Raw genomic sequence first — 12,057 nt, 5'->3', positions numbered from 1 at the left:
TACATTTAGGAGAGAAGGTCAAAACCATGCGGAAAAGGCAGACAAGCCAATAACATAGGGAAATTAAATGATTTAATTTTAAATCACGGTTTAAGACAAGAGAGGAGTTCATGCCACTTACGTGACTGCAAAGAGAAATGAACAGGCAGTAATTGCTCTAACGTTTCAGAGGAGAGAAAGCGCACCTTAGGCTGAGGGCGAGGAAGGGTTTAAGGAGGAATCACTGTTTGAGCTGAGTCTGGAAAAACAGCCAGGATTAGGGAGAGGCTGCTGGAAGGGGGGTGTGGACCAGGCTGAAAGGAAGCAGCACCCCCTCCCCCAGGGCACTGGGAGCTCCTGGAGAGCAGGTCTTGGGTTCCACTCACCTCTGCCCCACCACTGCAGGAGCACAGAGCCTGAGGGGCTCAGACACCGGAGGCCAGGGCAGCAATCAGTGCTTTCTGCATCTCTCCTGGATGGGGGACCACCAGTCCCCCTCGCCCCTTCACCCACCCGGCCCCTTCCTGTCCTCTGTGCTTTTCCATGTCCCCACCCCGGGATGCAGCAGAACCAACACAGGAGGGCATTGTGCCCCTTCAATGCGGTGTATTCAGCCCACGTAGCCCCCTCTCCACTGCTCAGTGCTGGTGCTCTGTGACTCTCAGGCAGTGCCACGCCTTCTCTGAGCCCCATTTAAAAGGCCTGACGATGCACCGAAGGGCACAGTGAGATCGAGGCACACATCCTGGCAGAGGGGTGGGGACAGAGCCTCAGCCCTGGGCACACAGCCTCTTCTCTGGGCTTCTGCGAGCAGCCTGGGAAGGAAAAAAATAAAAAAGGTCCAGGCCAGGCTGACAAGTAGATGGATCTCCTGGGTTCATTCAGTGTCCCCTCTGAGCTGGCTCCCAGTCCTCTTCTGGTCAGGCCCAGGGGACTCCACAGGGCACCATGGCCCCTGCCTCAATGCTGGGGCATCAGACAGAAAATTGGGACAGGGCTTTGTTGGGGATGATTCAGCATGCGCAGGCCAGCAAGCCCTCCTTGGAAGGTCCATTTGCAGCAAGGGTGGTCATGGCATTGACATCTTGCTCCAGAGGTCTGCAGTCCTGTTGTCCATCTACAGCTTGCTCCTGGGCTGGAGATCACACGGTCCACCTCTCACTTCGGGCCTCCACAGCCTGGACCAGGCCTTCGCCCAGGATGGCAAAGTCCTCCAGGATGGCTTCTACATTGGGCACCATCACCAGCTCCCCACCTTGAGACACCACCATGCGTCCCTTTGTGTTGGAGGCCTGGGAGAATCAGAGAAATGTAGATTGAGGTGTCACGAGAGGCACACGCAGAGACCCCAAAACATACGTTTCACACCTGCCACCGGGTCACTCGTGGAACCACACACAGACACGCATGCCCATGTGGAACGCATGTACACACTCAGGAACAGACAACTGTCACCAGCCAGCTCACCTTTAAGGGCTGGGGCTGGAAGCTGGTGGGCTTCCAGAGGACGCCGATCACCTTTCCGCCATGCTGGTCATAGAAGAAAAGGGCCAGGTCCCCAAAGGCCTCCTAGAAAAGAGCAGGACAGAGACAAGATTACAGGTGGACACCTGAGAGCCACCTCCACGGCCCCAGCTCCACCTGGATGTCTCCTCCCCAGGGTCAGTCAGCCCTCGAGGACCTACCCTGAGCTGTGCCAGGTAGAGCTGAGGAGGATCGTAGCCCAGCACGGGCATCAGGGAGGAGGGCCCCGGCTCACTAAGCAGGCCCCGGCAGAAGGAGGCAGCGGGCGAGTCCACAGCCTGGCGGTGCCGGGGGATGTGGCGGGGAGACAGGTGGATCAGCACGTCGTACATGTCCAACGGTGGCCGGAACACTGTCTGAGGAGGGGTAGGGGGTGCTCAGCAGTGCCCACTTGGGAGCTGGGAACTGGACCACAAACCCCTCCACATGCCCACTCTGGTTCCCTCCTTCCCTTTTGTCTGACCCGTCCATTATGGGCCCAAATGCTCATTAGAAGGCAGGAACAAGACCCAGCCGGTGGCAGCTTGGGTCCAGCAGGAGGAGCGCGGTGTAGAAGTGCGAAGCCAGGGCCCCGATTCTCCTGCAGGCTCCCCCACTGCCAGGCATCGTGGGCAGCTGCAACGCCTTCTCTGGATTCAGTCTCACCAAACAAGGGCCCCTAGAGCTCCAGACTTCTATGGTTCAAAGGCAGAGCCCCCAGAGCCCCTGGAGTCAGTCTGGGCCTGGGGCTTACCCTGATGTCCCCAGGACCCTGGGGATCCATTAGCTGCTTCTCTAGGACGGGCAAGGCCTCGGCTGCCAGGACCACGAGCTGGTGTAGGATCTGGGGGGCACACATACATCAGATAGGTCAGACCTGACCACAGGTCTCACATAGCTCAGGCTGGGCCTGCTTTTTCCTTGGGGGAGAAAACCACACACTTGGGAGCAGGAACGAAATTAAACCTGGGGCGAGGGTCCATCCTGTGTCCATACAGAGCTTTTGCGATCCTGGGGGGTAATGATGACCATGACGGGGAGTTTTGTCCGGGTTGCCAGGAAGACACTGCGGATCTCCACCTGCTCCTCCGCTGCGGATGAGAGGGGGTCTTGGGTCAGCCTACTCCTCCCCCCAGACACCCTCTACTGCCCTCGATCCTCCTACTGTACACTTAGCAGCTGCCCATCACAGGGATTTTCCAACATCCCCCAAATGGCAAAAGCGATGAAAGGGACACCGCATCTGCCTCAACTGGGCAGGGTGTTAAACTCCCAGCCCGGGACCAGAAGCAGAATTTTCCACTGCCTGGCACCCTAGTCTGGTTTCCAGGCCTGCACAAGCTGAGGCCTGCCCCTGGCCCCTTCCTGCCCTGGGTTCCCAAACACGTGGGGAATTAGAAAGCTGATACCTTCCTCTCTGCTGGGACCAGAACCTCCTCATATTACAACCAGAAATCATCACTCACCCCCCACGCCCAAGAGGTCTGGGCCTGTATTCTAGCCTGAACCGTTCCCGGCTCCCCACCGTAAGATTTCTCACCTGGTGTTCAGAGTCCCTCTTCCTCTCTCCTCTTCCCTTCACAGTCCCCCAGGTAGCCTGCTTACCACCCCCAGTCTGCTGTGTTTCTGATTATCACGTGGGCAAACCATATCTCTACAGTCTCGGAGCTCCCTAAAAGCTTGATTTGGTCCTCTTCCTCCTTAACAATTCCCTACCCCCAGGCAGTCAGGGTCAGGAGTGGATATCCGGGATAGGGGAGGCAGAGAGAAAACCCAACAGACTGACAGGGAAAACCCTTGCCTGCCCTATTCTACAATCCACAGAGGGTAGTTCTTGCACTAGTCTGACCCTGATCCTACCACTTACCAGTGAGCTCATTGTTGAGGTTGACAATTAGGGGGTTGTTCTTCCAATCAAAGGTTGATATCAGGAAAAGGAACCGAAGGAAGCCCACCTGGGGGGAGCTGAGAGGAAGAAGTAAGCAAAGCATCTGGGGCCCAGTCACACATGCCCAGGCTCCCCACAGTCCGGAGAGCCTAGACCCCTTGGTGTGGACTGCGGGGGTTAGAACCCCTTCTGTCCCTTGGTTCAGCCACCTCTCCCATGTGGACTGAAGCATGGGGGATGAAAGCTGGCCCCAGTGGGACTCCCTGGCTAGGGGAAAGGTGGAGGGAATCACCTGGGAGGGGTGAAGGGCTCAGGGTGCAGGAAAAGGGCAGCAGCCACCAGGTCCAGGCACTCATCGGTGAGCTCCTCACCTAGGAGCTGGGCGCGCACCCACCGCTTGGCCAGCCGAGCCACACCCGAGAAGGCTGAGTGCTGCTGCTGGAGTCTGCGGGGAGAGGAGGGTAGTGGCCATGACAGTGAGGTCTTCAGGGCCCAAGAACAGTGTTTCGGCCCCGCTGCTGCTGTTTACTCAACTTTACCCAACACTGGCCTCTGTGCTAATGCATTACACGTACCATCTCACATCTTCCTAATTAATACCCCAAGAGGTTGGTCCTAGCATGATTCCCATTTTACAGATGAGAAAAATAAGGTTGAGGGGAGGGGGAATCCTGCCCAAGGGACACAGCCAGTGAATTGGCAGGGCCAGGATTCTAGCACTTGCCTGACTCCAGAACTCATATCTCTAACTGGCCTTCCAGAGAGACAGATGGCCAGGAGAGCAGAATGGGGCCAGGAAAGGGTCTACAGACATAAGAGCCTGTGGGGGTGGCCATACCCATGCAAGGTGCTGGTGAGCAGGGGCAACTGCCTAGTGTCCCTCTCAAGGCGGAGGGAGGCGGGAGTGTCCCTCAAGGAGATGATCCCCTCGGGGCTCCGCATCTCCCTCAGGATCTGGGGCTCCCGCTGATAGGCCACACGAATCCGGAATACAAACCCATCCTGTTGGAAGAGGGGATGGCATGGGAGGCGGGGCACCCTGACACCCCTGTCCCCTCCCTCCCTGGGTATCCCTGCCCTACACCAGCCGAACCTTGAGGACATCGGTGTGCGTGGCCGAGGCGCGGCACTGCAGCCCATGCTGCTGCGTCAGCAGCTCTGCCAGGCGCAGCTGGAAGGCAGCCCGGACCCTCCGTATGGCCTCAGCATCCTGTGGCCACTGCCCACTGCCCTCCAGGTGACATACCACTGTGGAGAAGAGTGAGAGGCCTCAGCCTGCGGCCTGGGGTGAGAACAGTCCCTCTCACCCCCTCGCAAGAGCTCCCTCACCAGTCATGGGCTCCACGTAGGCCGGACAGGGCTTGTCAGGCCGGGGCAACAGCGAGGCCCGCTCTCGCAGCTGTTCATAGAAGGAGTAGGCTGGCCGGACTGTGGTTGGTGGGAACACCTATGGAAGAAGCGGGGCTGAGGAAGAGGCCTGGGACTGGGAGGGAGTGCCCAGAGTCAAGAAGCTGGAAGGGAGACTACTGGGTGAGTGGAGCAGAGGTGGGTGTCACCAAGCAGAAAGAGCTCCCTGCCCCTTGCGCCTCACCTCAGTGTAGCGCAGCACTGGGTGAGCTCCCTGCACGGCAGACACGGTCAGCGGCAGACCTTCCAGTCCCCACAGCAAGCGGCTGAGGTCATCGTAGCAACGCACCGCAGCTGCCAGGGCCTCCTCACCTGTGCTGGAGGTCTGAGAGGGAAAAGAAAGACAGGAGGGCACGACCTTTCAGAAGAGCCCGACCACCTGGGATACAGCCATGGCTCAGGCTGCTGCTGCAGAGCCAGAGGGCCCCCTGGGGGACGCTCTGGGAAGTGCAGTCTGCCTAAGGTGGGGCTCTCCACCCCCATCCCCACCCCGCAAATCCAGCCACACAGGCTGCTTACTCTACAGTCCCTAGCCTTAACCCAAACCCTGAACCAGGGCCCTTACCTCTTTCAGGCCTTGAATCAGTGCATCCAGGAGGCCCCCCGTATAGTGGACACAGGTATCTGGGATGTCAGCATGGCTAGAAAAGGGGCACAGGCACAGTATGGGCACTGGGGGCCATGCCGAGAGCTACTGGATGTGGGCTGCTCACCCCAAAAGCTTGGGCCAGACCCTCCTAAAAGGCTCCCTGGCCCATGGCTGCCTCCTGGCATTCAGATGCTAACACTCACAGTGTTAAGAGATGATTGACCACCTGGTGGGGAATAAGGCGCTTCTGGGCCATAGAGGCTGCCTCCCAGACCACAGCTTCCCGAATGGCTCCATCCTGGAAACGCCGAAGCTCGGAGCGAGATCCCCAGAACTGGCGGAAGTCAGCAGCCTGGGAACAGGAAAGGGGTAGTGGTAGAGATCAACAAAGAAGGGCTCTGTCAGAAATCTCCCAACAGGGGACTTCCCTGGTGGCCCAGTGGTAAAGAATCTGCTGTACAAGGCAGGGGACGTGGGTTCAGTCCCTGGTCGGGGAAATAAGATGCCACATGCCGCGGGGCAACTAAGCCCGTGCGCCACAACTACAGAGCTTGTGTGCCTCAACGAGAGAGCCTGCGTGCCGCAAACTACAGAGCCCACGCGCCCTGGAGCCTGAACGCCACAACTAGGGAGAAAAAACCCACACGCCACAACTAGGGAGAAGCCCGTGAGCCGCAATGAAAGATCCTGCGTGCCTCAACAAAGATCCCGTGTGCCGCAACTAAGACCTGATGCAGCCAAAAATAAACTAAATAGATAATAAATAAATCTTGCAAAAAAGAGAAAAAAGAAAGAAGTCTCCTGACAGGCCTCAATCCAGGTGGCATGAGGACGGTCCACTCCACTCCTTCCAATGCAAGACAGGACCAAATCACCCCTCAGACTCCAGGGCTCCTCACCTCAGGCTGGTCAGCCTCTGGACCCAGCTCGAGAACACTGGTCAGCCCCTCAGGCCGGAGGAGCAATCCCAGGGTCAGGACCCCGGAGTCTCTGTGCTTCGGTGGATCCTGGCTGATGTCCCACTGTAGGATGTAGAAAGGCTGAGCTCAATCCAAGCATCCCACAGCTTGGTCTGGAAACCCACTTTCTAGTGAGAGGGATGGTGTGTCTTTTGTATCCCTTGGGACCCTGGGTCCAACCCCCTCGGTCCCACAAACTCCCCAACCAACACCATCTCACCTCTGAGACTGGGGGCCGAGAGTGGGCCAGCAGGTGCAGCCGGGACCCCAGGCCCTGCTCCAGAAGGGTGGTTAGTGGGCCCAAAGCAGCTGAGACATAGTCCCCACCATGATCCTGCAGCTCTGGCCACAGCTTCAGTCGGTGACACGCTGCCTGCAGGCGACTCAGTGGACGGAGACTGGGGGGGCAGAGAGGGACAATGAGGGGGAATCAGGTACTGCTGGCCCCAAGTATCACCACTCCCACCACCAGGATGATCTATCTGAGCACCTGCCTGAGGACCTTTGCCCCATCACTAGCTCCAGGGACACAGGACTCACTGGCATATCCTGGCACCCCAAAACTTACTGCAGTATGTGGTCAAAAGCCCGGATCATGGGTTTGGGAGTCATCAACAGCAGCTGGAACCCATCATCAACTTTGCTGTCCAGTAACACCATAGACAGCCGTGCCTCGTGCTGCACCTGGGGCCACAGAGTAAGGAGGGAACTCCCACGTGAGACCACCAGCACTGCACCCCTCCCCTCACGGAACACAGGGCCCAGACCCAGAGATGCGCCTGACTGAAGGTCTCTGGAGAGGAGTTTCTGGGGTTCTGGTGCTGGCAGAAGGGACAGGGTCTGGGCTGGGACATCTGGAGAAGCCAGGAGTGGGCGACACCTGTACCTGGTGGCAAGTGGAGGCAGTGACATCAGCACAGAGGTTGAGACGGCCTGAGGAGTCCAGGAAAACAACAGGGAAGGCCTGGTGGAAGTCAGCCAGGGCCGGCTGGGAGGGGGAGAGAGAAGCCAGTCAGGGCTGGGCCTTAACTTCAGGACGTCTTGCCCAGACTCAGCACTGCCCTACTCACCAGGGAAGGATCTGAGCTGAAGCACAAACTGATCCCGTTGACCGTCAGATCTGTACTGGCTGAAATGAGCCAGAGAAGGTGGGTATATCAGAAGGTATCCCCCTCCCTAGGGACCCAGCCCTCGTGACACCCACCCTCCGGACAGGTGGCTGCAACTGCCTGCCTCTGGGATTCGGTTTGCTCATCTGTCTGAGGACCAGAGACCAAATGATCCCTGATGGGTATGAGTGGGGCCCTTGGCCTTTCGAAGTCCAGCCGCCTCACCCAGAAACTGCAAGGTGCTTCTCAGGACCTGGTAGCCGCTCATGGTGGTATGGATCTTGTGTGTAGACACAAGGAAGGCAACCAGCATGGAGACAAGGAACCCACTGAATCCTCCCAGGCCCTGAGGGAGAGACGGAGGGAAAGGCCGGAGCTCAGAGCCAACCCACCACTCAGTGAGGCAGGGAAGCTGGGCCACTCCCCACTCACCTTGTCCAGTTCCCGCTGCCGCAGCCAGACCTTCAGAAGTGCCACACCATCCTTCAGCCCCGAGGCTGAGCCCAGCACGGTTGATAGCAGCTGTGCATGGGACTCAAGGGCTGTGTCCTGCAGGACCCATGTGTTATAGTGGGGGGTGGGGGGCTCTGGGCTACCTGTGGGAGGAAAGGGGAAGTCATGAGAGGAGAAGTCCCTACAACACCCTTCCCTCCAACTCCCCCTTGATACTCACCATCCCCTGAAGGACTCTGCCCTCGGTACCAGGCAGTGCGCACATTGTTCTTGGACGGCAGCAGGCGGCACGGGCGGAAGAAGTCAGGTGGAGGGCATGGATGCAGACGGACAGTGACCAGACGCTCATCCTTCCCTGGGGGGAGATGGGAGATGCGGAGACCCTGCAGCCCCCTGGAGCCGGAGGAGTCCCTGTACCACCCGCACCGCCCCCCCCCCCCGCCCCATTTGAGGGCCTTACACCTTTCCCCTCAAACTTGAGGCCCAAGCCTCTCACCTTGGACTTGAGGCCCCAGTTCCTCCCCCACTGGATTTGTCACCCCATACGGTGCCCTCCACCTGGTATATGCCTCCTACCATGCGGCCGCAGCAGCAGCGAGGGTTTCAGGTGGCAGCCATTGGTGTAGGAAAAGCGAACACTGCCAAAGAGTGGGTCTTGGGACAGGTGGTGAGCCAAGTGTGCCAGGTAGAGGGCACGCTTGCGGAAGTAGCGCTGGTTCAGCCCATCCTTGTCCTGTAGGATCTCCTGGAGGGGGTCAGGAGAAGAGAGAGATGGCCAGTCACTTAAGCCCTTGTTGTTGGAGAACTCGGGGGCCAAGATGAAGCCAAGGTCAAAGCTTGGCAACCCCATCTGCTGGCCAGGATGCTTAAGCCAAGGCTAGCAATACCACAACTTAGGTGAGGAAGACAAAGTTCCAAATGGCAAATCTAAGCTCCCTCAGGACAACTGCAGTGGTCTGTTCTTTGGATTTAGAATTCAGATTTCAATGCTCTGGCAAGCGAGAGGTGGGAAAAAGAGAGGGATCAAGGGATTTGTAGGTGGTGAAATGGCAGACCTCTCCATTCCCCAAACTCTGAACCTCACCCTGGGCATGGTCAATGCCACATCCACATTGATGTCCGGCCGGATGCAGGTGCCCAGAAGGTAACTGCCCACAACAGTGACCTGGGCTGGGGGCAGGAAGCGGAAACAGCCCTTCACAGTATAGGGCACTTGGTGGAGGGGGACTCGAACCCCACCCCGGAGCCATGCCTGGTTGGTCAGCTGTGGGGACAGAGACAGTGACACGTATTAACTTGATTGCCTTCCTAACATGTCCCCTTGATGTCTAGGAGACATCTCAAATTCAACATGTCAAAATGTTTGAAACCAAACTTCTGATCTTCCTATAAACATGTCTTCCCCATTAAAACAACTCCATACTAGTTGCTCAAGCTAAAAACATTTAAATCACCTTGACTCATCTCTGTTAAGAACACCCATTTCACTTTCAAAAGGTATCCAGACACTGACCACTTCTCTACTCTACCCTAGTCTGAGCAATTTTTCAGTGGATCATTGTACAATAGGTTTCTAACTAGTCTCCCTGATTTCACCTTTGTCCCCCTGCATTCTACTTTTAACACAAAAACCTGGGTGAACTTTTTAATACTGAAGTTAAATCACAAACAAAATGCCTGCAGTTATTCCCCATCTTATCCAGAGCAACAGCGAAAGTACTTGTTTTGGTGCAAAAGGCCCTGCATGATATGCCCCCTTCCTCCATAACCTTTCTGAACTTACCTCCTTCTATCTTCCCCTCATTCATTCCAAGGAATGTACCAGACCTATTCTTTTTTTTTTTTTTTAATTTTTTAGTTTAACTTTATTTATTTTTTTATACAGCAGGTTCTTATTAGTTATCCATTTTATACATATTAGTGTATATATGTCAATCCCAATCTCCCAATTCATCATACCAGACCTATTCTTGCCTTTAAACATTTGTGTTGGCTATTTTCCCTTCCTGGAATGCTCTTCTTCCCTTAGATATCTATATACCTGACTCACTTCCTTCACACAAATGTCACTTCAATAAGGCCTACCTCAGCCACACTATTTAAAGTTGCCAACCACTCTCATCCTTTGATATTCCCATAATCCCCTTACCTTGCCCTTCTTCCTTTTTCCATACTACTTACCACCTTCTAACACTGCCATACAGTTTACTTGTCGTGTTCATTATCTATTGTCCATAAGTCTAACGCTAGAACATAGGCTGCTTTGTTCACTGATGTACCCTAAGAACACAACAACTGCAAGGCACGGAAGTGTTTGCTAAATGAATGAACACATAATTGACTGCACTCCTAGCTGAGACTCCTGGCAGTGAGAATGAGCTCCCTAGCACCCCATCCCCTTCAGAGAATAGCAAGGTCCCTAAGGACCTCTTCTGGGCTTTCCAGTTCCCTCCACGACCTGCCTTACCTCTGTCTCAGGGGTTGAGGGCACCCTCATGATCTGCTGGTTGACCTTCCGTAGGAAAGCATCAATCCGCTCTTTCTTCTTCTCTGACAGCCTCACTTCCTTCAGTAGCTCCTCTACCTGTAAGAAGTGGCAGGGGTGAGTAGTACTTCAGCCTCAGGGTCTCAGGCCCACCTCTCTCACCCAAGCCCCAACCACCCAATGGTACCTGTAAACGAAGCAAGCTGGAATGGAACAGACTCTCAGTCTCCCGAAGGCGATTCAGCTCCTCATTGGTAGGCTCCTTGTACAGTTCTGCCCGGCTGAGCTTCACGGGCTGCAGGAGGCCCTCCACTGGAGAACCAGCCACCGAACGCTTCTTTGAGGATTCCTTCTTCCCCTCCTTGCCTGTGCCTTCCAGAGCTGACGCCATCACCTGTGGCCAATGAGAGGGAGAACCCAGGGTGACATCACACATATCTAGCATCCACTGCCTGATGTGCCACCATGACAGGATGTGGGTAAAGGCTTTACCTGCTCCTGGTCTCTCTTGAATAGGAGTCAGATTGTGTAAAACTCAGAGTAATTTTTACTTAAAAGAACATTACTGAGCTCTATACTGAAAACTCCTTGAGTTGAGGGTTCCCCATCTACCTGACAGCACAAGTTGCTAGGGGTAGTAGCTGACTGGGCCATTGCCCAAGCCATGCCTCAGGTCCTTGTAAGTACCAGGAGCTTCCTCTTCTGCTGGGTTAATCCTGGGACTTTGCAAATGCCATCTCCACTCTTGCTCTATCCAAATCCTGCCAGGTTACACACATACACACACACAAACACACACACACACACCCTGCCCCAGCAAGCCCTGACTATAAACTATATAAGTATACATTAAGTGCTCAATGATGAAAGAGCCTACTGACTTTGAAGGACACACTCAGTGAATCATCCAATCCTCACAATAATCCTAGCAGAAAACGGACACCCGACCTAAGCCCAGTGAGCTAGAGGTTCCAGTTGGTATGCCTAAACTGTGAGCAGGCTTCGAACCCTGGGCTGCGGGATCCCAAACCTTCTCCCTTACAGCCCTGGGCCCCGTCCCCCTCCACGATCCCACACCCTGGAGAGCATTACTGTAGCGCTCCAGGAGCGCCACCACGTGGAGAGCACAAAACTAGACACAAGAGGGAAGAAGATCCCGTCCAACCTCCAGGAGGACTTCGTCAGGGAAAAGACCCAAGCCGCAGAAGGGGGTGGGGTTTTTTTCAGTTTCAAGGCGTAGAGCTAGCGAACAAAGAGAAGCTCAATTGGCTTTACTATTTCCATCCGGATAATGCCAAGTTCCATCTCCCTTAGCAAGCTCTGATTGTCTCGGTACCCTGGGCTGGAAGCATCAGGGGAAATGGGGCTCTTCCAGAAGGGACCGTTCTCGTGCCCTCGCTAGACCGCTGTTAGGTTCTGCCATCTCCGACACGTTGCGCATTCCTTCCTCCCAGATGGCTCACCCACCTCCGGCTCCCCAGCAGTTCCGCGATGCTGCGCTCCCGCATGTGCGGGGCCCATCCCTCCCGTACTGCTCCCGCACTTCGGGTTTAAAGTCCACTTGCTCTGCACCACTTCTTCCCACGTTGACAGAAATGCCCAAACAGCGGCAGTTATACAGCCCAGAGCGACAGCCTTGCTGCGGAGAGCGGAAGCTAGCCTCGTGGCACAGGACTCCACCCAGT

The 12,057-nt window shown here is 55.8% G+C and overlaps 1 protein-coding gene across 2 annotated transcripts; it reads right to left on the bottom strand.

Moving 5' to 3' along the window:
- Positions 1 to 55: 55 nt before the first annotated feature.
- NOL6 (nucleolar protein 6) lies at positions 56 to 12,057 on the bottom strand. Of its 2 annotated transcripts, none has more exons than XM_082402419.1 (26): positions 11,840 to 12,057; positions 10,560 to 10,766; positions 10,355 to 10,471; positions 8,972 to 9,151; positions 8,464 to 8,632; positions 8,108 to 8,242; positions 7,867 to 8,030; positions 7,660 to 7,780; positions 7,396 to 7,454; positions 7,212 to 7,313; positions 6,894 to 7,009; positions 6,546 to 6,723; positions 6,266 to 6,388; positions 5,570 to 5,718; positions 5,343 to 5,418; positions 4,962 to 5,102; positions 4,700 to 4,817; positions 4,464 to 4,618; positions 4,209 to 4,372; positions 3,663 to 3,815; positions 3,350 to 3,447; positions 2,449 to 2,573; positions 2,237 to 2,326; positions 1,665 to 1,859; positions 1,447 to 1,548; positions 56 to 1,271 (listed from the first exon to the last, which is right to left on the bottom strand). In XM_082402419.1, the coding sequence occupies exons 1-26, from the start codon at positions 11,891 to 11,893 to the stop codon at positions 1,122 to 1,124; spliced, it is 3,441 nt and encodes a 1,146-aa protein (XP_082258545.1). In that variant the 5' UTR covers positions 11,894 to 12,057; the 3' UTR covers positions 56 to 1,121. The 2 variants fall into 2 exon arrangements, with proteins under 2 accessions (XP_082258545.1, XP_082258544.1); XM_082402418.1 differs by lacking the exon at positions 11,840 to 12,057 and adding an exon at positions 11,538 to 11,808.

Source organism: Balaenoptera borealis (genome assembly GCF_965194805.1).
Source record: "Balaenoptera borealis genome assembly, chromosome: 8".
In the NCBI taxonomy this organism is placed as follows: domain Eukaryota; kingdom Metazoa; phylum Chordata; class Mammalia; order Artiodactyla; family Balaenopteridae; genus Balaenoptera; species Balaenoptera borealis.
The sequence above is the reverse complement of the archived record's forward strand: the minus strand, read 5'-3'. Positions and strand labels throughout refer to the sequence as shown.

Excerpts from the sequence above, each read along its gene's own strand:
- NOL6 (XM_082402419.1), bottom strand. The coding sequence starts at position 11,893 with ATGGGCCCCGCACATGCGGGAGCGCAGCATCGCGGAACTGCTGGGGAG. Across the intron at positions 3,448-3,662 it reads GAGCCCTTCACCCCTCCCAG|CTCCCCCCAGGTGGGCTTCC; the intron begins GTGATTCCCTCC and ends TCTTCCTCTCAG. Across the intron at positions 2,574-3,349 it reads CCTCAACAATGAGCTCACTG|CGGAGGAGCAGGTGGAGATC; the intron begins GTAAGTGGTAGG and ends TCTCATCCGCAG.